The sequence below is a fragment of the Sciurus carolinensis genome, chromosome 1 (genome assembly GCF_902686445.1).
Source record: "Sciurus carolinensis chromosome 1, mSciCar1.2, whole genome shotgun sequence".
Classification (NCBI taxonomy): domain Eukaryota; kingdom Metazoa; phylum Chordata; class Mammalia; order Rodentia; family Sciuridae; genus Sciurus; species Sciurus carolinensis.
In genome coordinates, this window is record NC_062213.1 from 50578799 (window position 1) to 50601946 (window position 23148).

General features: G+C 34.9%; 1 protein-coding gene across 4 annotated transcripts in view; it reads left to right on the forward strand.

Moving 5' to 3' along the window:
• The window catches only part of Rmdn1 (regulator of microtubule dynamics 1), a 33744-nt gene continuing 10596 nt past the window's right edge, over positions 1-23148 (forward strand). For 2 of the 4 annotated variants that reach the window (XR_007107783.1, XM_047545765.1), the window contains exons 1-5: positions 2-245; positions 5881-5998; positions 14819-14906; positions 16783-16942; positions 21525-21614. Coding sequence is in view for 3 of the 4 variants with exons in the window: in XM_047545765.1 (XP_047401721.1) it covers positions 117-245; positions 5881-5998; positions 14819-14906; positions 16783-16942; positions 21525-21614 (585 nt within the window). In the remaining variant the exon portion in view is untranslated. Of the gene's footprint in view, positions 246-5880; positions 5999-14818; positions 14907-16782; positions 16943-21524; positions 21615-23148 lie in introns of all 4 variants that reach the window. The other 2 variants (XM_047545756.1, XM_047545750.1) reach the window with 2 other exon arrangements.

Consider the following 23148-nt stretch of genomic DNA (forward strand, 5'->3'; position numbering starts at 1 on the left):
TGGCCAGGAAACGTGACGTCGCAGTTCTCTCTGGGAAGACTGAGGTGGCTTTTGCTCCGCCCTACCAGAGTCGGTAGTGACCTGACATTAAGGGTTAGGTCGGGGACGCGTAGGTCATGGCGCTGGCTTCGCGAATGTGGCGCTTTTTCCCTTTGGGACGTGGAGCTGCTCCGGGGACTAGATTCTCAACGGGGACATGGGGCTGCCTTGAGCAGTGCTGCCCCCGGCGATTCCGCGGCCCTGAGGTAACCTCGCCGCCCTGGCTCCCTCTCCCTCGGGACCGAGTGGGTTCGGACTCCCTCCTGCTCCGGGCTGGGAGGCGCCGCGCCACCTGTGGGACTGAGAACCAAGGAAGGAGCTCCGGCGCAGGTGTGCCTGGAGCGCTCCCCATGCCCGCAACGGACTGGCCCATGCCCTGCCACGAGCCTCCTTTCCTTTCAAAACTGGGCTTAGGTCAGAGAAGTAGTGGGTATGTCTCCCCGAGAAGCTGCCTGCTGCCGGCGAAAAGGAACTTTAAACGCTCTGAAATAAATTTCACCTTTAGCAGAACCAGTTAAGGTTTCCGCTCTTGGGGCTGTTAGCCGAGTCTACTAGATAGACTTTTAAATGATTGTGGTGTGACTGAAAGTTTCTTACAATCAGAAGCAGAGGTTTTGTACAGTTTAGGTTTTTGGTTTTATTTTAAGTAATTATTTCTGAGTTGCTTGTTTTATCTGCATAATAGTAAGAAAGAATGTCAGGATGTTTGTCGTAGTAGCATTTCTGTCATTTCTATTAGACTGGTTGTGGGACTAGGTTTATTTTTTTGGTACCGGGTATTGAACCCAGGTGCACTTAATCACTGAACAACATCCCCAGCTCTTTTTTATGTTTTATTTAGAGACGGGGACTCGCTAAATTGCTGAGGCTGGTTTTGAACTCGCGATCCGCGTTTCTCGGCCCAGGAGGCCGCTTGGATTACAGGCATGCGCCACCGCGCTGGCTCGGTTCTCAGTTTAATCTTGAAAGGGAATTGGGCAGTGGGGATAGCATTGGTACGGTGCGTATGAGCTCTTTCACTTGGACTAAGTGTTTCATTATTTAAACTCCATAATACATTTTTAGCAGATTGCTTAAAACTGTTGGTTGAGTATTCAGGTGTAGCTTAGCTGGGTACCTTGAGCAGAAGGTCTCTCCTGAGGTTGAGTCACACTGTTAGCTTCTGAGGTCTTTCTTTTTTGAAGGCTCAACTTTTGAGGGTAGAGGGGAAGTTCAGCTTTCAAGTTCAAGGTAATTGCCTGGCAGTAGGCACACTTTCTCTTCTGGCTGCTGCTTTCAGCAATACAAGGTCACTGGCTTCCCCTCAGGGCAGGCAAGTAATCAAAGAGAACAAACGAAAGAGCATGTGTCAATGAATTTTTTTTATATATATAATAACTTAATCTGGGAAATGATATTAGCTCTTTTGTATTCTGTTTCTTGGAAAGGAGGCAATAAACTCAGCATACATACTAGAGTGTGACTATCAGAAGGCAGGATTATTAGGAACATTTTAGAGGCTGCCTACCACAACCAGATTGTAAAAACCTTATAAACCATGGTAAGTATTTGAGTCTAAACTGTTAAGTTTCACTTTTTTTTTTTTTTTGATTGGGAATTTAACAGGGGTGCTTTACCACTGAGCTGCATTCCCTGCCCACCCCCTGTTTTATTTTTTATTTTGATTTAAGTTTCTGAGGGCCTTGCAAAGTTGCTGACTCTGGTCTCAAACTTGCCATCCTCCTATCTAGCCCCCCAAGTAGCAGGATTACAGGCTTGTACCCAGCCTGTTAAACATTTTAAATAGGAAAGTCATTTGATCAGACTTGATTAAAAAAATTAGTCTGTCTTAGGGTAAAGTGAATGCTGGAGACCAGATAAAAAATCATTGCTGTAGAACAGGTAAAATGTGGTAGTTTGAACTTTAGTGGAAATTGAGATAAGTGGATTCATTCAAAGACTATCAAGGATGTAGAAATATGGGACAGATAAGATGGCTATAGTGTGGGGTTAAGAGGAAAAAGTCAAGAAAGATTCTATGGTTTCTGCTGGTGTTACTTATCGGGGTAGGATCACAGAAAGACTTGAGGGGTAAGGGGGGAATGAATTGTGTTTTAGACTAGTCAAGATGAATGTGATAATATAACCAGATTGATTGACATGGATAGATGGTAGTTTGTTAGGTCTGCTGATTATCCTCTGAGGTTTGGGCTAGAACTACAGATTCTAGAGCATTTACCATGAATGTAAGTTATGCCATAGTAGAGATTGAGAGTATTTAATAGACCAAAAGAAGGCCTAGTACCAATCAGAGAAATTCTAATATTAAAGAGGAAAGGACATTGGCAAGAATTTAAGAGGAAAAGCAGGAGACAGTGGTGGTATGTTCGTTTTCATCTACTGAGGGGTTTAGTTTTTTTTGTTGTTGTTGTTTTTTGTGGTACTGGGGATTGAATCCAGGGGTGCTCTACTACTGAGCTACATCCCCTTCCCCTTTTAGAGAAATGTTTATTTTGAGTCTAGGTCTTACTAAATTGCTGAGGCTGACTTCAAACTCTTTGAGCCTCCTGCCTCAGCTTCCCCAGTTGTTGGGATCACAGCCTTGTACCACTAGGCCTGACCTGAGCTTGTATTTTTTAATTCTGTCTGGTAACAAAGCTGATACAATCCGTGTTGGGGGGGACGGGAAAGACTGAAAGAGCTTGCTTTTGTTCAACAAATACTTTTTGAGTATTTTGAAAATTTTTGAATAATTTTGAAAGTACAAAGTGAAATATTATGTTCCAGCTGCCTCAGACATTCTCATAAGTTGTCAGTATTTTGGAGGTGTCCCTGAGGTGTGGTTTGTTTTTTTTTCCAAGTCCAGAAACATGATTTTTATTTACTTTCCCAGAGATGTCTGAGCAAAGAGCTGCTTCATATAATCAAACTGACAAGAGCTCAGCTGATAAACTGGCACTTTATTAAGAAATATAAATGGCCACCTAATAGAGGTGCACTTTCTTCCCTCTAAGAAAGCCAGGATATTATTGTGAATTATTTCAGCCCAGAAAGTTAAAATATCATATTTCCTCAGGCTATAGAAACCTGTGCATGCTTTCTACTATATGCTATTCTATATCCCCAAAAGGAATAGGAAACTAAGAGACTTACTGACAAACTCTTAAGACTTTTCCGCTTTTTTCCAGGCACCACTACACCTGTACATACTTTCTGCCCCTACTCCATCTTTTTTTTTTTTTTTTGTAGTCAGAATGCACATGCTAGGCAAGTGCTCTGCCACTGAGCCACACTCCAACCCCTCTTCTTGATATTAAGAATGAATTCAGAAAATTAAATGCTGAAGATGTGACAATGACAAATTTAGTTTTACTGCTTTGCAGTTGATTTGCTTTTAAATCCATTTGTATGCAATACCTTGAATATTCATGCTGGACAAAAGAAACAGCATTTGGTAAATTGGAATATGGTGGATTCCCCATTCCTACACTAGGAGCTTATCAGAAGTGCAAATGTGGATCAGATGTGGATTGTGAGAGTCCAGTATGACTTCAAGGTTTTTGGGTGATTTTGTTTTTTTAAACTGAACAACTAGAATAGAGTTGCCATTTACCATGATAGAGAAAAATACTAGAGGAGTGAATTTGGTAGAAAGAACAGCTGTTTTGAGATGCATAATAGAGTTTTGCAGAGACAAATTTTGAATAGGCAGTAGATAAATGATTCTGAAAGTATGGGGTGACATCCAGCTAGAGATAGTGTTTTGGGCTTATTGATGATAATGAGACAAAGTGAGATCACAAATAGAGAAAAGAAGAGGACTAAGAGTACTTAGCTGCGGACACTTGGGCAAGGCGATATTGGAGATGAACTAAAAAAAAGAAGTCATTAAGACAAGGAGATGCAAGACAGTAGTATTTCAGAATCAGTGTTTCAAGGGTAGCAGTAAAGTGCTGGGGGAAGGACGTTATGAGGAGAAAACTTGTAGCATTGTTTATTGATTGTGGTGATAATAATGGTTTTCCAGGTTTATATAAATGTCTTAAATTGTACACTTTATGTAGTTATTGTATGTAAATTATGTCTCAATAAAGCTATTTTTAAAAATTAAACATTCGTGATTTTTTTTTTTTTTTTTTAGAGAAAGTGATCAGCTGTCAAATGCTGTTAGTAGGTCAAGTAAGGTGAGAATTAAGAACTGACTACAGAAAATATAGGATGAATATCCTTAATCTGAAAATTGAAATCCTAAATACTTCAAAATCTGAAACTTTTTGAATGCTGTAAGTGGAAAATTTTGTATTTGACTTCATGTGATAGGTCACAGTCAAAACATAGCTACACTAAAAATATTGTATAAAATTGCCTTCAGACTGTGTGATAAGGTGAATATGAAACATAAATCATCCACAAGATAATCTTATAAGATTGATGCAGATATTCCAAAATCTGAAAAAAATCCAACATCTGAAACCCTTTTAATCCCAGACATTTTGGATAAGGGATACTAAGCATGTAGCAGCATCTTTGGTATCATTAACTAGAATAATGTCAGTTGTGGGGAGTTCATTTGTGTGGATTCTGTTTTTTTAACCTGGAGATTGAACACAGGAATTGAACTCAGGGGCCTTTTACTGCTGAACTACATCCCTAGCCCTTTGTATTTTTTGGAGACAGGGTTTCACTAAGTTGCTGAAACTGGGTTTGAACTCAAAATCCTCCTGCCTCAGCCTCCCAAGTTGCTGGAATTACAGGCTTGCATCACTGTGCCCATCTTATTTGTGTGAGTTAGAGAATGGGAAGAAAGGAAGGTTGGGAAGACTGAAGGAAGATAGAAAGTCAAGGGGAAGGATTTTTGTTTTGTTTTGTGTTTTACACAAGGAAGAAGTTAACTTTTTATGCTGATGGGAATGAATTTAAAGAGAAAAATTGTGGAAAAAGAAGGAATTGCTGGAATGATATTCATTTCTCTTTGTCATTTGTCTCAAGAATATGGTCATAATAGGTGGGCATGGTGGGGAACACCACCATGTAGGCTGAGGTAGAAGAATTGCAAGTGTGAGACCAACACAGGGAACTTAGTGAGACCCTGCCTTAAAAAATGGAAAGTACTTGGGATGTAGCTCAGTGGTAAGGTGCCCCTGAGTTCAGTCTCCAGTACTGAGGGAAAATAATCTGGCCATAATTATGAAAATTAATTTCTAAATCTGTTTGAATTTGATTTTGTTTTATTCACCATTTATTTAAGACCTGGGTTTCATGGTTTCACTCAAAACTGTATACATTTTTTTTTTCTATTTTTTATGGTGCTGGGGATTGAACCCAGGCCCTTGTGCTTGTGTGACTGTATACATTTTTTATGTTTAGCAATTACTGTATTTGATACTTTTCATCTTGTCTACTAATAAAGTCAATATTTGTCATGTGTTGATGTCTCATATTTTGTTTTATACAATTTGTAATATCCAGGCCTTCACACAAAAAAATTAGGCCTTTAAATCTAGCATTTACCAGCACAACTGTGATTTTTAATTATTTGTTTATTTTTGCTGTGCCAGGGAGCTAACCCAGAGCCTTAAGTATGATAGGCAAGTGCTCTACCACTGAGCTACATTCTTAGTCCATTGACAGATTTTTAGATAAGCTACCACTTCTAGATAGTCTTTTTCTTAATAAGATACACTATGCCTGTAAGGTTTAAAATAGCTTTCCTGAAGAATCTGAAGAATTCATTTTTGAGTATCCAGTATTTTTATGATTAATTACTTTGGATGTGGAAGAAAATTGATGTAAAATTTTGCTTGGGGTAGCAGTTTTTCCAAATTTTCTAAGTTGGATAACTGATTATATTGTTTTCTATAGGTGATAGGTAACCCAGGAACTTTGAAAAGAGGACTTTTATTCTCAGCCTTGTCTTATTTGGGTTTTGAAACTTATCAAGTCATTTCTCAGGCTGCTGTTGTTCATGCCACAGCCAAAGGTAAGCATACACTAAATATCTGGAAGACTTAAGAGTTATTTTTGTTTCATATTTTGTTATTAACTTAAAAGTTTTTTTTTTAATAGATAATGAAACATTGTTATAGTCCAGGTTATTTTTTGCTCCTACTCTGTACATGTATTAATTTTTTTAACAAAGTAAAATTTTTTCAGTAATATTGTTAATACTTGATATTTTTGTAATTGATTGAAAAGTGAAAAAAATTCCATCATAGGTCTTATTTGGTATAAGATAAACTTACTAATTTTAAAAACAAATTTAAGCTAGTTTTCTTTGTGAAAAGAGCCAAAATTTTGGTATATTAGAGAAATACAATTTTAATTTTTTGGACTAATACTTTTTGGCTTATAGTCCTCATTTTTTTAGTCATAAAAGAAAAGATGACTGGGGGGCAGAACTTTTGAGTTTGGATAGATTTTTTTGGTGGGGGTGTTGTACAGAGGATTGAACCCAGGGGCATTCAACCCCTATGCTAGATTCCTAGCCTTTTTATTTTTTATTTTGAGGTAGGATCTTGCTAGATAGGTCAGACTGACCTTGAACTTGGGATCCTCCTGCCTCAGCCTCCCTGAGTTGCTGGGATTATAGGCACATGCCCACCATGTCTGGCTGATGGATATCTTTTAAAGTTTTAATGGAATAATAATTTGAGAGCACTATCAAAAATGACTAATTGCCTAGTCATTTATCTGTGACTATTTTTGGTTTTGCTACTGGAGATTGAACCCAGGAGCATTTCACTAGTGATTTTACATCTCTAGACCCTATTAAGATAGGGTGTCCTAAATTCATGAGGGTCTTGCAGAGTTGATGAGGGTGACCTTGAACTTGCCACCCTCCTGCCTGAGTCTCTGAGATTACAAGCATGTGCTGCTGTACCTGGCTACTATTTTTTCTTAAAACAGATAATTGAGAACTGCTGTGCTTTCTTTTTATTATTATTTTTTTCATATATCATTTTATTAAAAAAGGAAAAACAGGATTTGTGTTTGTCACTGGGTCAATGACATTATTTGACGAATACAATAAGCATCTGTTTAAAGCTCCCTAGACTTTTCACAGTAACTTTAATTTTATATTAATATTTTAAGAGTTTCACCATTAAATTTTTTTAAAGTATCAGAGATTAGAAACCATAGTTTTATTTTTCTGTGAATCTTAGTTTGATTGTTTTAATATCATTGCAGAACTGATTTAGTGCTTCCCTAAGCAATAAAATACACCATTTTGGCAAAGCCAAAGTTGTTTTTAGCCCTAGTAATCATAGAACACTTTTTTCAGAAGTGTCGCTATGACATAAAAAAATCACTGCATAGATGTTCATATGAAAACATTTTAAGGTGATTTGCCTTCTTGAGTCCTGCACTAGCTGGGTGCAGCTGCAGTAGCAAAATTGAGGGGACATCAAACAATCAGTGATTCTTTTCACATCTCAGCAAGCTTTTATGTTATTTCTTTCCATTTTCTTCCTCTACTTTTTGAGTGAGCAACCTTGAGCAGGACTGTGGGAGTCCTGCAGACCAGCCAGAGAATAGATGCTGTAGGAGCAAATTTATCTTACCAGTGGATGGCTCTGTGTCCCCATGGGGCAGCATGCTTCCCACTCAAGGGCAGCTGGCCCTTCACCCCTATTTCTGAGATGGTGACTGTTGAGAGCAAACTTATTAAAAATTTCACTTCAGAGGAATTCATTCATCACAGTAAGATAGTAAGATCTCCATTATGTGAACTGGAATGATTGCCTTGCCTCTGTTATTGGCATCTTATTAAAAGTCTTGAGTAATGAACTTGCCTGCATGGGTGTTAATAAAGGCAAACTGAAGGGTGAGATAGTGGATCTTCAGCATGGTGTTTCTATTTTTTTGTTTGTTTTGTTTTTGGTTTTGTTTGTTTGTTTTTGGTACTAGAGGTTAAACCCAAAGGTGGTTTACCACTTAGCTACATCTCCAGCACTTTTTATTTTTTATTTTGAGACAGGGACTCACTAAGTTGCTTAGGTTCATGCTGATGAAGGTTGGTGTTGAACTTGTGATTCTCTTGCCTCAGCCTCCTGAGTTACTGGGATTATAGGCATACACCACCACACCCAGCAGGATGGTGTTTTTCATCACAGTGCCAAATATAGTTTACAGCAAAAGATTACTTTCTCATTGCAAACTCCAGCCTACTGATTATCACAGCACATGAATGTCCAGGAAAAAGGAGAAACATGCCTTAATATAGTCCAGTGAAATGTGTCCATCTTTAAATTCATAATTTCCAGCGTTACCAAATATAATCCCCATTGCACACTGATAGTTTTCAATTTGGTAGATATCTTAGGTATCTCGGAAGTTGAGTGCATTTCCCAAATACTATTCTCAAAAGTGGCTGTAATCTGGGCACTGCTCATTTCCATTTTTTCATTGTACCAAGGTTTGATATCCACTCTGAAAGCTGTATGGGTAGCTCCCTAGGGAGCATGAGTACGCAGGTGTTCTTGTGCAGAGTGAAATTTACATTTTTAATGTCTCTTTTTTTTTTTTTTTTTTTTTGTACTAGGTATTGAACCCAAACCCCCAGGCCTTTTTTTTCTTTTTTCTTTTTTCTTTTTTCTTTTTTTTTTTTTTTTTTTTTTTTGAGACAGGGTCTCACTAAGTTGCTTAGGGCCTTGCTAAGTTGCTGAGGCTAGTTTTGAACTTGCTATCCTCCTGCTTCAGCCTCCTGAATCCCTCTAATTACAGGCAGGTGTCATTGCACCTGGCTAGTGTCCTGAAGGGTCTGAACTCAGATATAGGCAATGATAATGATCCTGAACAATGGGAAAAATCCACAAAAAAGTGATTACCTGTGAATATGAGACTGGGCCATTGGCCCATCTATACCTGATTCGTTTTGGAAAATATTTTGAATAATCTATGAGAGTAGATCCTGTTCCACCAAAAGTAAGGTTCTTTATAAAATAAATGAAGTATTAGTGTTCCTTATATCCTGAAAGAAAATGAAATTGTAGACCTTGTAAAGCTTCACATTTGAAAAAGTGCAGAAAAACTATGAGAAATTCAGAAGAAGCTCAAGCTTTTAAGTTGCTTAATTAAGTTGCTGGAGTATTTGAGTAAGAGCTAGTAGAACTGTATATTTCAACATTTGAATAAACTTGGATTCGTAAACATTGGAAAAGGAAAGGGGGTAGGGTGACTACCTTGTTTGTTTATTTAGCCCCCTAACTTTTGTTTAGCATTCAGATAATGGATGATACTTTTTTTTTTTTTTTAAACAATTCTTAAGTAACTGCATCAAAGAAAGTGTTTTTAGGAATCTGTTGTACTAGTACTTGCTTTTTGGTTGCCATTTGGTCCAAAAAAATGTATGACGTGTTTATTGTGTTATGAAACCATCTATCATGCTAATTATTTTTGTTCTGACTTGTATATACCTGTGTTCATTTATATGATGTAAAGAAAGTTGTAACTTCCTTTCAGTGTAAAAATATAAGGATGTAAATAGAAAAATAACTTAGTGTTGATACCATTCCTAACATTAAACCATGATTTGACCTTAGCAAGAAAATGTTTTCACATTCTCAGGGGTACTCTGAAAACTAAGTTTACTTTTTTTATTATAGATTTGAGTGAAAACTGGCTTATATTTTAGAATCTCTTCTGTATTTTGAAAGCATATTTGGAACACTGAAAAGTTAATACAAAGAATAGAGTAAACGTATTTGGCCTGCTCTGGTTTTCTTTAACTTTATTTTCTTTCATTTTATTTTTGACTGTCACATTGCCTTATTTTAACTTTAAAAATTTTTAATTAACAAGTAATAATTGTATATGTGGTACACTGCGATTTGTGTGTGTGTGTATCAGTTGTTTATTTCAACTTTAATAAAAATATAGAAATTCTAATCCTTATTTTAAAATTAAATGAAAAATATACAGTTCTTGAAGTACTAATTTATCATTATTATATGAATTTTGCTAATTACAATTTTTGCAAAAATGTGGTGAAGGGGCTTTGAGTTAAGAGGAAGTTTACAAAGGGAACACCAAGAAATTGGGGGAGTGATATAAATCACAACCTTGGTTGTGGTAAATTTATAGGTCAAAATATGAAATTTTATGCTTTACATGTTTATGCTAATTCATAATGATTAAATCAAGGTATATAACATTTCATCACCTTATTTTTTGTGATAAGAAATTTCCTAGGAATTGTGGTACATTATTAATAACTGTAGTCATCATACTGTGCAGTAGATTGCAAAAACTTATTCCTCCTAACTGAAATTATATACCCTTAGACTAACTTCTCTCCATTCCCTCTACCACCTCATCCCATCTCAGTGGTCACCCCTGATAACCACTATTCTACTGTCTAATTCCGAGTTTGACTCTTTTAGAGTCTGCATGTTAGTAAGATCATTCAATGTCTTTTTGTGCTTGGCTTATTTCATCTCTAGCTTGTCACAAGTGACAGTTTCCTTTTCTTTTTAAGGCTAAATAGTATTCTGTAGGGCCTGTCTGCCCCACTTTTAAAAATTCATCACTTGATGGACATTCAGGTTGCTTCCATATTTTGTCTATTGTGAATAATGCTGCAGTGAACATAGGAGTGCACATATCTCTTCAAAATACTGGTATCAATTCTTCTGGAGATACAGGTTGGGTATCCCTTATCCAGAATGCTTGAGACCCAGAAATGTTTGAGATTTTGGAGGTTTTCATAGACTTTAAGCATCTGTAACCTCAAAATCCAAAACCTGAAATGCTCCAAAATCTGAAACATTTGTCCCAACTAATCAGAAGTGGAATTGCTGGATCATATGGTGGTTCTATTTTTAGTTTTTGAGAAACCTCCATACTGTTTTCCATAATGGCTATAGCTTTAAATAGTAACCCCCACTTTGTAATTAACTCATTGGCATGTTCATATAATTTGTGAGATTAAGGCCAATTAATTTATAAAATAATTGTAATAAATTTTCAACATAGAAAATGATCCACTTTTCTATAAAAGTATATGTTTATTGGTGTTTACAGGTTTTATTTTGTCTTATGTTTCCATTTGCTGTATTTTTTAGGAATTGGTCTTCAGATAGTTTTGCCCATCAAACTTCTGATTAGTCCTCATTATATGTGTTTCATGCTTACTGGAGCCTGTTTAGAAGGTTTTTCTTCCTCCATTTACCAAGACTAAATTATATTCTGTAGTGGAGTTTTCCTGTAATTTAATTAAAGTTTAAGGACATATATGTTATATGTTCTTGACATTTCAGTTGAATGGGATTATAGCCCTACCTCCCCCCTCCTCCACCTTTGCTTCACATTTTCCAGCCTCTTCATGACTAGGCATGCTATCCTACAGAGAGCTATATCCCAAATTCAGGACTGATTTTTTAAAGTAGTAATATGCATATTTACCACAGGGTGGTGCTAAATACCTACTTACTAGCAGTAATGGAAGGAACTGTAGAAACTTAAATTATTTCTTTTTAAAACTCCCTATAAAAAGATATTCTAATACATTCACAGTACTGTTTTGTGTATGTGAAAGTTTACTCATATAATGCTAAAAGATAAGTTAATTACAAGAAATAACTTAAAGATTCTTCATGTATGCTTTAGTCATCTCATATACTCTAGAGTTGTTTTTTTTTTTTTTTTTTTTTGCGGCGCTGGGGATCAAACCCAGGGCCTTGTGCTTGCAAGGTGAGCACTTTACCAACTGAGCTATCTCCCCAGCCCGCATATATTCTAAATTCCTCTTTTCTGATGAACTTATGGAACTAAGTGCTCCTTCTTATGTATCCACTTGTAGTACCTCAGAACATTTTTGGTAGTGTTATTTCCAGTGACATGCACAGTATTAGTGTGAAAGATTTCCCTTATATTTGGATAATGTTGTAACTTAGATCCTGGAATCTAGATTCTCTGCTTTTTAAGTTCTTTGTAGAGAAAACGTTATAAGTAGGACAGTTTTGCTTGACAGAGCAATGCCTATCATTTTTGTCCAGATACCTTTGGCATGGCTAGACTACTTTTAACAAGAAAAACTAGAAAACTGGACTGAGGCTGTAGCTCAGTGGCAGAACACTTGTCTACCAAGTGTGAGCACTGGGTTCTGTCCTCAACATCACATAAAAATAAAGCAAAGGCATTCTGTCCATATTCCTACTACAAAACAAAACTAGAAACCAGAGTTTACTAACATATGCAGGGTGTCATACCACTGACGTTTCTTTCTGTTTTGGAGGGAGGGTACCAGAGATAGAATTCAGGAGCACTTGACCACTGAGCTATTTTCCCAGCCCTATTTTGTATTTTATTTAGAGACAGAGTCTCACTGAGTTGCTTAGTGCCTTGATTTTGCTAAGGCTGGCTTTGATCCTCCTGCCTCAACCTCCCAAGCCACTGGGATTACAGGCATGTGCCACTGTGCCTGATAACATTTTAGGCTAAATATAAGATTTCACTGTACAGTTGTAGGTGAATTATGAAAATCTTAGGATATTTACTCATTACATTGAAAGTAATTTACTTCAAAAGTTAGTTCATTTTATAGAATACCATCTCTATGTCAGTAACATTGCTTATTTCTAAATATTTTCAGGAAAGTTCAGAACAGCTGACTTGCAGATATGTAGAGTGCTCTACATTGCTTCCACCCAAGTGCCTATGTGAGACTGTAGTAGTATATAAGTTGTTCTTTCTTATAAATTGTATACTGTATTGTTTTAGAAATTTCTTTTTAGAATCAGAAAAATTTACATTTTTAAAGCCTGGATACTATAACTTATGATGCTATACTGTATAATAAAGAAATTGGAGCCAAGTGATTTGAGAGGTTATTCAGGATACACACAGAAGATTATACACTAGTTTTCTATATTAATTACTTGGATGATGAGATGTAAAATTTCTGTTAAGTACAATAATCATCTTTCAGGGAATCAGAATATTAAGTGAATACAAGTAACTTGCTGTTACATATGCCATATACACTTCCAGATATGCCAGATCTATTGATCTACCTACTTATTTAATATTGTGTTAGTGTTTTGTCATTGCCATAGTAAACTTCAGTGACTTAACATCATTTTTTAATCTTACTGATCTGTAGTTCAGAAGTACAAAATGACTCTCACTGAACTAAAAATCTAAGTGTTGACAGGAATGTGTTTCTCTCTGGAGGCCCAATGGGAGAATCTTCTTATTTCATTTAGCTTCTGGAAGCATTGTACATTCCTTGGCTAAAGGCCTCTTTCCTCCATGTTCAAAGCGAATAATCTCATCATTTGGATCTTGTTTTCATTATATATTTCCTTTCTGTCTTCTTCCTCTTTCTACTTTTAAGAACCTTATAATTACATTGGGCCAACCTGGATAATCCAGGATAATTCCTGTTTTAAGATTAGCTGATTAGTACCCTTAATTCCATATAAAATTTACATTGCCATGTAACCAGACATATTCACATATTCCAGGGACTAAGATATGAATGTCCTTGGAGACCATTCTGCCTATCATAAATATCAACTAAGGAGGTTGAGATTACTATTTATTTTAAGATTCTCTGGATGTTTAAAACCCAAACTTTGAGAATCGACCATACATCATATTCAAATATAGAACGGCAAACTTCAGAAATTAATCAGCCACGTGAATACTTACATTAAACTCTGTGTACCTAATCATACTGAAGTAGTATTATTGAGAAAAATTTTTATTTCGTTTTAAGGCTTTTTTGCAGGGGCAGGGGTGCCACTGAATTTCTTAACTAGTTTAATTACATGATAATGTTAAAATATACTTTCAGGGTTCTGCAAATTTCTTTTTTTTTTTTTTTTTTTTTTTTTGCTAGTTTAGATTTTATTTATTTTTTTGATAACTGGGGATTCAGGGGCATTTTATTGATGAGCTACATTCCCAGCCCTTTTTTATTTTTTATTTTGAGACAGGATCTCACTACATTGTTAAGGATTTCTCTAAATTACTGAGGCTGACCTTGAACTGGTGATCCTCCTGTCTTAGTCTCCTGAGTCACTTGGATTATAGGTGTGCACCACCATGCCATTTTAATTTTTGAAAAGCTTAAATTTTTCATTTTAAATATACTATAATTGATTAAACTATACCACAATAAATAATAAACAACACATTGTAGTGTTGGTTTATAAGTAGGACTAAGTGATAAAACACCTTTAGACAAAATTAAAGCATATGTTCCCTATTAGTGATTGGAATTTCCTGAAATTCAGACTTTTTTCAATTAGTAGTTGATGCCAGTGAGTTAAGTTTCATATTTTCTCTGTAGTTAACTACATCTAAGTTTTTGATGACAGACTTTTTTTTTCTTTTTTTCATAATAGTGTCTGCAAGTATAAGTTAGGTGATAACCTAGGAAAATATTGTGGTTCAGTCCATGCAGATTAATAATATTTAGTGCTGAAAGTGAATGAGTTATATCATCAGTTTTTTATAATGGATGATACTCAATAATAGCGCCAACAAAAAGACTACCTGTATGGAGCTATGAATACCATAAATTCTTCATACAAAATTTTTTTCATTTTTTAAAAATGTATCATATTTAGTCAGCATCAGAATAAGTTTTCCAAGCTTTATTTTTTATGGTTTTAATCATTTATTATAATGGTTTTGTACTTATTTCAATAATTCTTCAGAATTTCTGATCAGAAGTAATTTCTGTGTCTGATTTTTTTCTTATATATAAAAGTATTGTTTCTTAGAACTATTGCCATTTGATTTGAGAAGACCTACTTTATTATATCCTCTTTTTCTTTTATAATGTTGGAAGTTGAAGAAATTCTTGAACAAGCAGACTACCTGTATGAAAGTGGAGAAACGGAAAAACTTTATCAGTTGCTAACCCAATACAAGGAAAGGTAGGCATTGTATGATAGGTATGGTTTTGAGGTTTCCTCAGAATTTTTGTTAATTAAATGATCCATGGTGCTTTAAATGTTGAGGATTATTGTAGTTTTTTTTCAGTAATATTTCTTAGAGTTTATAGTAGTTACTTAAAAGTTGATATGTTCATTTAGAAAAGGTAGTTCTCTAGGGGCTGAGGTTGTGGCTGAGTGGTAGAGTGCTTTCCTATCACATGTGAGGCACTTGGTTCGATACTCAGCACCACATAAAAATAATAAAGTCATTAAGAAGAAAAGAAAGGTAATTCTGTACTTACTTTAGTGAAATATTGAAATCTTTTTTGCATTTTACCTTGGACCTTACAAGATATCGCTGAATATTTATCTCATCTATCTCTATTATATATTTCTTTTTTAAAGTAATAACTTATTGGTATAAAATTTAAATGAATTCAGTGGGATTTGAGATGATTATTGCCACCATTGAATAGTAACTGTTTAGAGCACAGATATTTTGGGGGGTGGGGGTGGCGGGGAATACTCCTTCATATTTTAGTCTGGAATGTCATTTTTCACTTTTTTCTTTTGGAGAGGGGAAGTGAAGGAAGATTCATCCCTAAGTAAGTCAAATAAGGCTAACTGGAATTTCCAGATAACCAATCTGCCTTATCTCCTAAGCTAAAAATATTGAATAATTTTCAGCTTTCTTAGATTCCCAAAGAGAACTTTCTCCCCAGACCTATCAATTTTACTTCCTAAGGATCTATACAATCAACCTTCCCTTCTCCATTGTACCCTCAGGGACTTGAGGTGACTGTTTAGGCATTTTATAGTCATTTTAGTGCTAACTTGAAAAGTAAGCTATAGGGTAAATAGTTACTTCATATTCATAGAATAATAAATATACTGTTGCTGTTTTTAGCTTAAAGTTTTAAGTGAAGACTTTTTTTTTTTTTTTTGTGGTGCTAGGGATTGAACCCAGGGCCTTGTGCATGCAAGGCAAACACTCTACCAACTGAGCTATATCCCCCATCCCACTTTTTTAGTTTAAAAATACATCTAAAGTAGGCTTAAAGGCAGACTTTTAACAGAAAGGAATTAAAGGTTAGTTTAAAAAAAATTTTGTTCATTGTGGCTATTATTAACTATTTCTTATTTTAAATAATTATATTTAAATGGCAGCTTTTCAAAGACTCCACTACTCTTACTTACAGGGCATCATAGGGCATTCGAACATAGGATTTATTTTGAAATTGCATAATATATTTGTTCATTAACAAATACCTACGTGTACCTGTGGAGTGCAGAATGTTTTATATTTGGGGCTACAGATTTGGTAGTTTTTTTTTTTAGTGCATGACACTGTTACAGAGTTTATATATCTTATGTGTACATAACCGTACTGTCTGAACCCGTTAGTGAGTTGTGTGACACACATTGCCAATGAGGTAAAAAGCCTCAACTTATATATTGAGTTGTGTAGGGCAAGTGATTAAAGAATTGAAATACAAAAATATTTTCTAAGGAAGTCAGTATTTTCTACACTACATATAAATTAATATTTATGAATAAAACTAGGTATTTTTATGGAAGTTTTAGCAAATACAGGTTTTTAAGAAAGAAGATAAGGGGCTGGAGTTGTGGCTTAGTGGTAGAGCGCTTGTCTGGCATGTGTGAGACCCTGGGTTCCATACTCAGCACCACATAAAATAAAAGATCCATTGACAACTAAAAAATAAAATAAAAAGAAAATAAATTTAGCATTATTAAAAATTACTTTTGATATCATATTGCCATAGTCTAGGCTGAAACCCTATTGGTAGTGATGTGACCTTTAGCAATTTTTAAGTGTATATTGAAATGGTGGTTTTATATTTTACTTCAAATTAAGTGAAGATGCAGAGGTACTGTGGCGGCTGGCACGGGCATCACGTGATATAGCTCAGCTTAGTGGGACTTCAGAAGAGGAGAAAAAGCTTTTTGTGTATGAAGCCCTCGAGTATGCAAAAAGAGCACTAGAAAAAAATGAATCAAGTTTTGCTGCTCATAAGGTAAGTGGTTATGTACTGAGAGATACATTGGTCTGTACTTACCTATTATCTCCATATAGGAAAGAAAATTGTTCTATTTTAAATAAGTAGTGAAGGGGTTTATTTTTATTTCTTTTATAACTTTTTCAAAAAGTAGTACTTTTTGTGTTTTCCACCTTTTTATATTTGTTGAGACTCGATTTATGGCCTGACATATCATTTATCATTGAAAATATTCCATGTGTATTTGCAAATATGATTCTGCTATTGTATTGAATGTTTTGAAGATGTATGTTAAGTCTAATTAGTTTATAGTGTTTAAACTTTTTCTTTTTTTATGGTTTTCTGTGTAGTATTTCAGTTCTATTTTGAAAGTGGGTCTTGAATTCTCCAGCTATTATAGTTGAACTGTCTATTTTTGGTTTTTAGTCTCAGTTTTTGCTTTATATATTTTGTTATGCTTTTCTTGATAATGTCCCTTTTCTCCAGTAACTTTTTGGTCATAAAATCGGTTTTGTCTGGTATTAGTGTAGTCACTCCTACTTTTTTTCTAGTGCTGTTTTCATGAAGTATATTGATATGGTGTTTTTAATATGTCCTGCCAATTTCTGATCCTTAATTGGAAAGATTAAGCCATTTGTATGTAATAAAACAATGTCTTTTGCTATTTGTTTTCTACTTGTTATATCTTTTTGTTTTTCAATTCTCTCATTAGTACCCTTTTGGGGTATTAAATATTTTTTTCTCTTTGGTTTTTCTTTCTTTTAGTGTACCATTTTAGTTTCCTTTTGTTTCCTTTTACTGTATATTTTTTGTTATTTTCTTAGTAGTTGCCCTGAGAATTACCATTAATATCATAGTTCATAATAATGTGGTTTGAATTGAATGTCAACTTAATTTCATGTTATACAAAACTTTGCTCTTGTATATCTTTGCTTCTTTTCCCTTACTTTGACTAAATTGACTTGCATCTTGATCTTGGACTTCCCAACCTCCATAACTGAAAAATAAATTCATTACTTGCTTCCTTCTCTCCCTCCTTTCCTTACTTCCCTTTGTACTACTGGGGATTGAATCCAGGGTCTCACACATGCTAGTCCAGCACTCTACCGCTGAGTTACAATCTCACGTGTTTTTTTGTTTTGTTTTTTTTTTTTTTTGTTTTAATCTGGCTAGATTGTCCAGGCCTCAAACTTGTGTCCATATTGCCTCAGCCTCCCAACAGCTCGTGATTACAGGTGTGCATCATCACACCTAACTAAATTTCTGTTATTTACTCAATCTATGGTACTTTGTTACAGTAATCCCTGCAGACTTTAGATGGGTATCCATGGTTTCTGGTAAGAAATCAGCTATTATTCATACTGCAGGTTCTTGGTACATGATGAGTCACTTCTTTCTTGGTGCTCTCAGGATTGTCCTATTTTTAATAGAAGATAGAAGAATTGATATGTGGCTTGATTATGATGTGGCTAGCTATGGATCTCTGAATTGGTAGTACTATTGATCAAGGTAGGGAATCTTTTACAGTTGGATTTTCAGATATTCTGTTTGTTTCTTTTCTCTCCTGGGAACTATTGTGCATATTTAAGTATATTAATCCCACAGTTCTCTAAGGCTATGTTCATTTCGCGTCATTTTTTTCTTTCTGTTGGTTAGACTGGATTGTCTCAATTAACCTATCTTCAACATTAGCTAATCTTTTCTTCTGCCTGCTCAAATCTCTTGAGCTCTCTAGTGAATTTCATTTTAGTTACAGTACTTTCAGCTCAAATTTCTTTGTTTCCTTTCTATAATTTCATTTTATTCAGTGTCTATTTAGTGAGATATTGTTTTCATATTTTCCTTTAGTTCTTAGACATCTTTTTCAGGTTGAATATATATAAAAGTTATGTCTAGGAAATTGCCCAGTGTGCTGTTAGCTGTGGGCTTGTTTAACTATGTCCAGGTGCATTTCTTCTATAACAAATTTGTTCAGAGTTTTTAGCATGAAGGGAGGCCAATTTGTCAAATGCCTTTTCTGCCTCTGTCAGTGATATTCTTTTTGTTCTTAACTGCTGATGTGAGGTGTCACATTCATTGGTTTGTATACATTGAACTGTTCTTGCATCCCTGGAATAAATCCCACTTTATCATGGTGAATAATCTTTTTAATATGCTATTGGATTTGATTTGCTAATATTTTTGCATCTGTATACATCAGGAATAATATGTTGTGCCCTTGTCTGGTATTGAGAACTTGGTGCATAAACCATTTGTATCTTTAGTATGAAGACTAATAAGCAATAATAATACTAACTGCATTAATATGTTGAGATACAATGAATTTCACCATGGCACGCCCAGTACTGGTTTCCAAGTTTAAAGCCTGGTCTTAATTACCTATTTACCCCGATATTCCCCACCACCCCACTGCCAAGCAGATTCTCTCTACACTGTTTTGCTTGAGGTTGTTGTGAAGTATGACACAGGCAAATCCTCCCCTTCCTGCCTTCTTCAATGTATCTTTTATTATTATTTTGTTAAAACCATGTACTCTGGTCTCTCACATGGTTTCCCTAGCTCTTGTGAAGGTAGTTTTGTGTATCAGTGGCTGTTCAAATTGCTATTTCTATGGGCAGATGATCTCTGGAGGCTCTTATTCCACTGCCATCTTGTTCTGCCTCTTATAGTAGTTTTTGGTTCTTTTCCTGTAACTTCTCCTTTCCTGGGATTCCAACTATACTTGTATTTGTTCATATAAAATTGTTCAAAAATTCACCATTCTGTTCTTTGTTTCTTTGTTTGCTTCTTTCTTTCAACCTTTTTGCCTCCCAGTGTTCCATTTGGGTTAGTTTTGTTTTCAAGTTCAATAATCTTTTCTAAAATAGTGTCTCCTATTTTAATATCTTACATTTACCTATTAAACATCTTTGCCTTTCATCTAGCTTCTTAATATATGAAATCAAGTTATAATAACTAGTTTAATGTTGATCTATCAATTTTATCTTTTGTGTCATTTATGGGTCCTTTTTAAGTTTTTTCCCCCAATCATCAATCTTATTTTCCACCTTTTGAAATACTACTAACTTTTGATTAATGATTGATGCCAGAAATTGTGAATTTTACTTTGTCAGCACAAATATGTTTATACTGCTAAATATATTCTTGAGATGTGTTCTGGAACATGTTTGTGTTATGCAGAAATAATCAGATCCTTTTAGATGTTGTCTTTAGGTTTCTTAGGTAGGACTACAGCCTAAAGAGAAACTATTGTATTTGATCTACATTAATTTTTCTCACAACTGTTATTCCTAGCCTTAAGGAAACCCTGGACTTCTAATACTTTGGGGTGGTTCTTTTCCCTTTTTGGATAGTTTATTCACATGCAGGTCCTGATGTTAATTCTGCCAAGTAGTCATAGGTATCTTCCACAGTTTTTTTTAGAGTTGTGATTCTGGGCACCTAGGCAGTTCTACCCTGTGAACTCTAGCTATTGGGTCTTTCCCAGACTTTTATCTCCTCAAAATAGGGAAACTGTTAGACTTGATGACTTTTTACCCCCTTGGGGCTACAGCTTGGAAATCTTCTCTAGGGAGTAAAATGGAGTGGCCACAGCTAACCTCATTTTTTGTTTTTGTTTTTGTTTTGTTTTAATCTCTCAAGTGTTATTATCGCCTGATGTACAATATCTTGAAAGTCTTTTTAAAATGTTTCAGTCAGGCGGGTGAGTCTGTCTATTGTCCCTTCATTCCTAGAATATCTATTTGAAATAAAACTTTTTTAAAAATGCAAACTCAATATAGACAGTGGACATTTTGGAAAATGAAAAACAGTACAAATATGGAAGTAAAGACTATTCATGAAATATCTTCTGCCATCAGTTCTTGCTAGTATGACTATTAATAAACAATCTTATAAAATAAATGCCAATCTAATTAAGTGGGAAATGATAGGAATCATCCATAAGTTTTGCTTTGTATATAGGTGATAGTGGAATGCATAGGAAATGATTTGTGTGTATGTTTGTTGCTGGGGATTGAACCCAGGGCCTTATGTTTGCTAGGTATATGCTTGATCACTGATCTAGACTTCCAGCCCCTCATAAGAGGTGATTTTATTCCCTGATATGTGGGAAAAGGTTAAAGCGCACTGAGTTTGAAGCACTGTGTGACACTTGTAGTTAGCTGGATTTGGGCAACTGGGTAATTGTCCATTGTAACTATGGAGTCAGTGACAAAATTGACAATTATAGTTGTTCCTACTATAACAGTCCAGATGTTGGAGGAAAGATAAATCCCAGAAAGTATGAGAAGATAAAACAATAATGATTCAGTTACAAGTTTTTCTAAATTTATACTCAGTCCATAAACATGATTCATTGTCTCCTCATTGTATTGGCAATTTTCTTAGATGGTTCACCACTTCCTATCTTGTATTAGTTACTTAGACGTATGTCTGATTCCTCAATTCCTAGAGGTCCACATTCACTTTTCTTTGTGTATTCTACTACATTTAAAAAAGTTTAAGTGAGAATGACATCGAGGAATAAATTATAATCTTTCTTTGTATTGAATTGACTGTTAAAGAATGATTCTCACACCTTTTTTCCCCCTACTTTTAGTGGTATGCAATCTGCATTAGTGATGTTGGAGATTATGAAGGCATCAAGGTTAAAATTGCAAATGCCTACATTATCAAGGAGCATTTTGAGGTACGGATGAATTATCCAAGTTCATGGATTTAAAAAGTCAGTATTTTTCTGAATAGGCTTATTTGTTATCAATTACTATATAGCAAAACAAATAAAACTTAAGGCCTTAAATTGGGTATGGTGTTACATACCTATAATTCCAGCTATGTGGAAAGGTTGAGAGATGAGATCACCTGAGCCTAAGCAAGGACCAGCCTGGGCAGACAACCATATTGTATCTTGAAAGAGAGAGAGAGAGAACAAAGAAAATTTAGTGGTCTAGAGCAATTGACAGCTTATTTCTTAGAATTCTGTAGTTTAATTGAGTACTGTGGTGTTTCTGCCTTGCTTTGGTATGGCTAAGGTCATTTAGATGACAGCATTCACCTGGAGCCTCAGCTGGGACTAGAATGTTTAAGATGTCCTCTCATATTTGAGAGTTGTCTTTTTATCATATTGTAGCCTAAGCTTTTACTGAATGGTAGCTGGCTTTTAAGAGTGAGTGTTCCAAGGGGAAGGTTCCAGTGTACAAACTTAATAAATTTCTGATTACATCACACTTGACTTTTTGTCAACCTAAAACAAGGTTGACAAAAGCACAAGCACAGTTTGGCCAAGCACAGTTTCTGAGGAAGGGGACTAGTCACACAAGGTCCTGAATACCTGAAAGCATGATCTAATGTAATAGTGTAACACAATTGACATACCACTCTCAGTGGTAAGCATTCTATTTAAGATTATGCTCTATGTATATTGTGCATGTATTTAAATAGTTTCCCTAAAGTTAATCTACTTATTTTTAGTAAGCTTTTTCTTTGCCAAAAATTACATATGAGTTTGTATATTTCAAAACATACATGCATGGTACTTGTTATCTTAAAAAAAAAAAAAAAACTACCACAAAATTTCAGCTTATTTCTTTTGTATTATTGTAGATCATCTCAAAAAATACAAGAGAAAAACAAGCAATGGAAACAAAGCGATAGTGCTGGAATTGCTATATAATTGTTCTTTAGAATTTTATGGTTATAGTCTCAATTCCCAGTTTATGTAATTACTAGTAAAAAGTAACATGGAACTGGATGGAGTCAAGAAGACTAGATTCTTTTCAGGCATCAGTAGTATATATATAGTTAATAATTTCCTTTTTACAATTTAGTCATCTTGTTTTATATTTTAAAATACAATTGGCAGCAGATTTTCTTTTTTTCTTGTAATGGTATGTAAAATAATGATATGACATACTACTTTTGAATAGGTGGTATTAAGTAAAATATACTAATCTCCTTGGTGGCATTAGAAAAGTTATTTAATTACTTTCTGCCTCAGGACATAGAAATACATGATACAACTTTCAATGTAAGTAATGAAAGACTGCAGAGAATAGTTTAGTTATACTTTTTACTTTATTTTTACTGTTTTTTTCTTTTTTCTTTTTTTCTTTTTTTTTTCCTTTTCCTCCGATACTGGGATTGAACCCAGGGGTACTCTACCACTGAGCTACATCCCTGACCCTGGCCCCTTTTTTTAAAAAATTTTGAGACAGGGTTCCTGA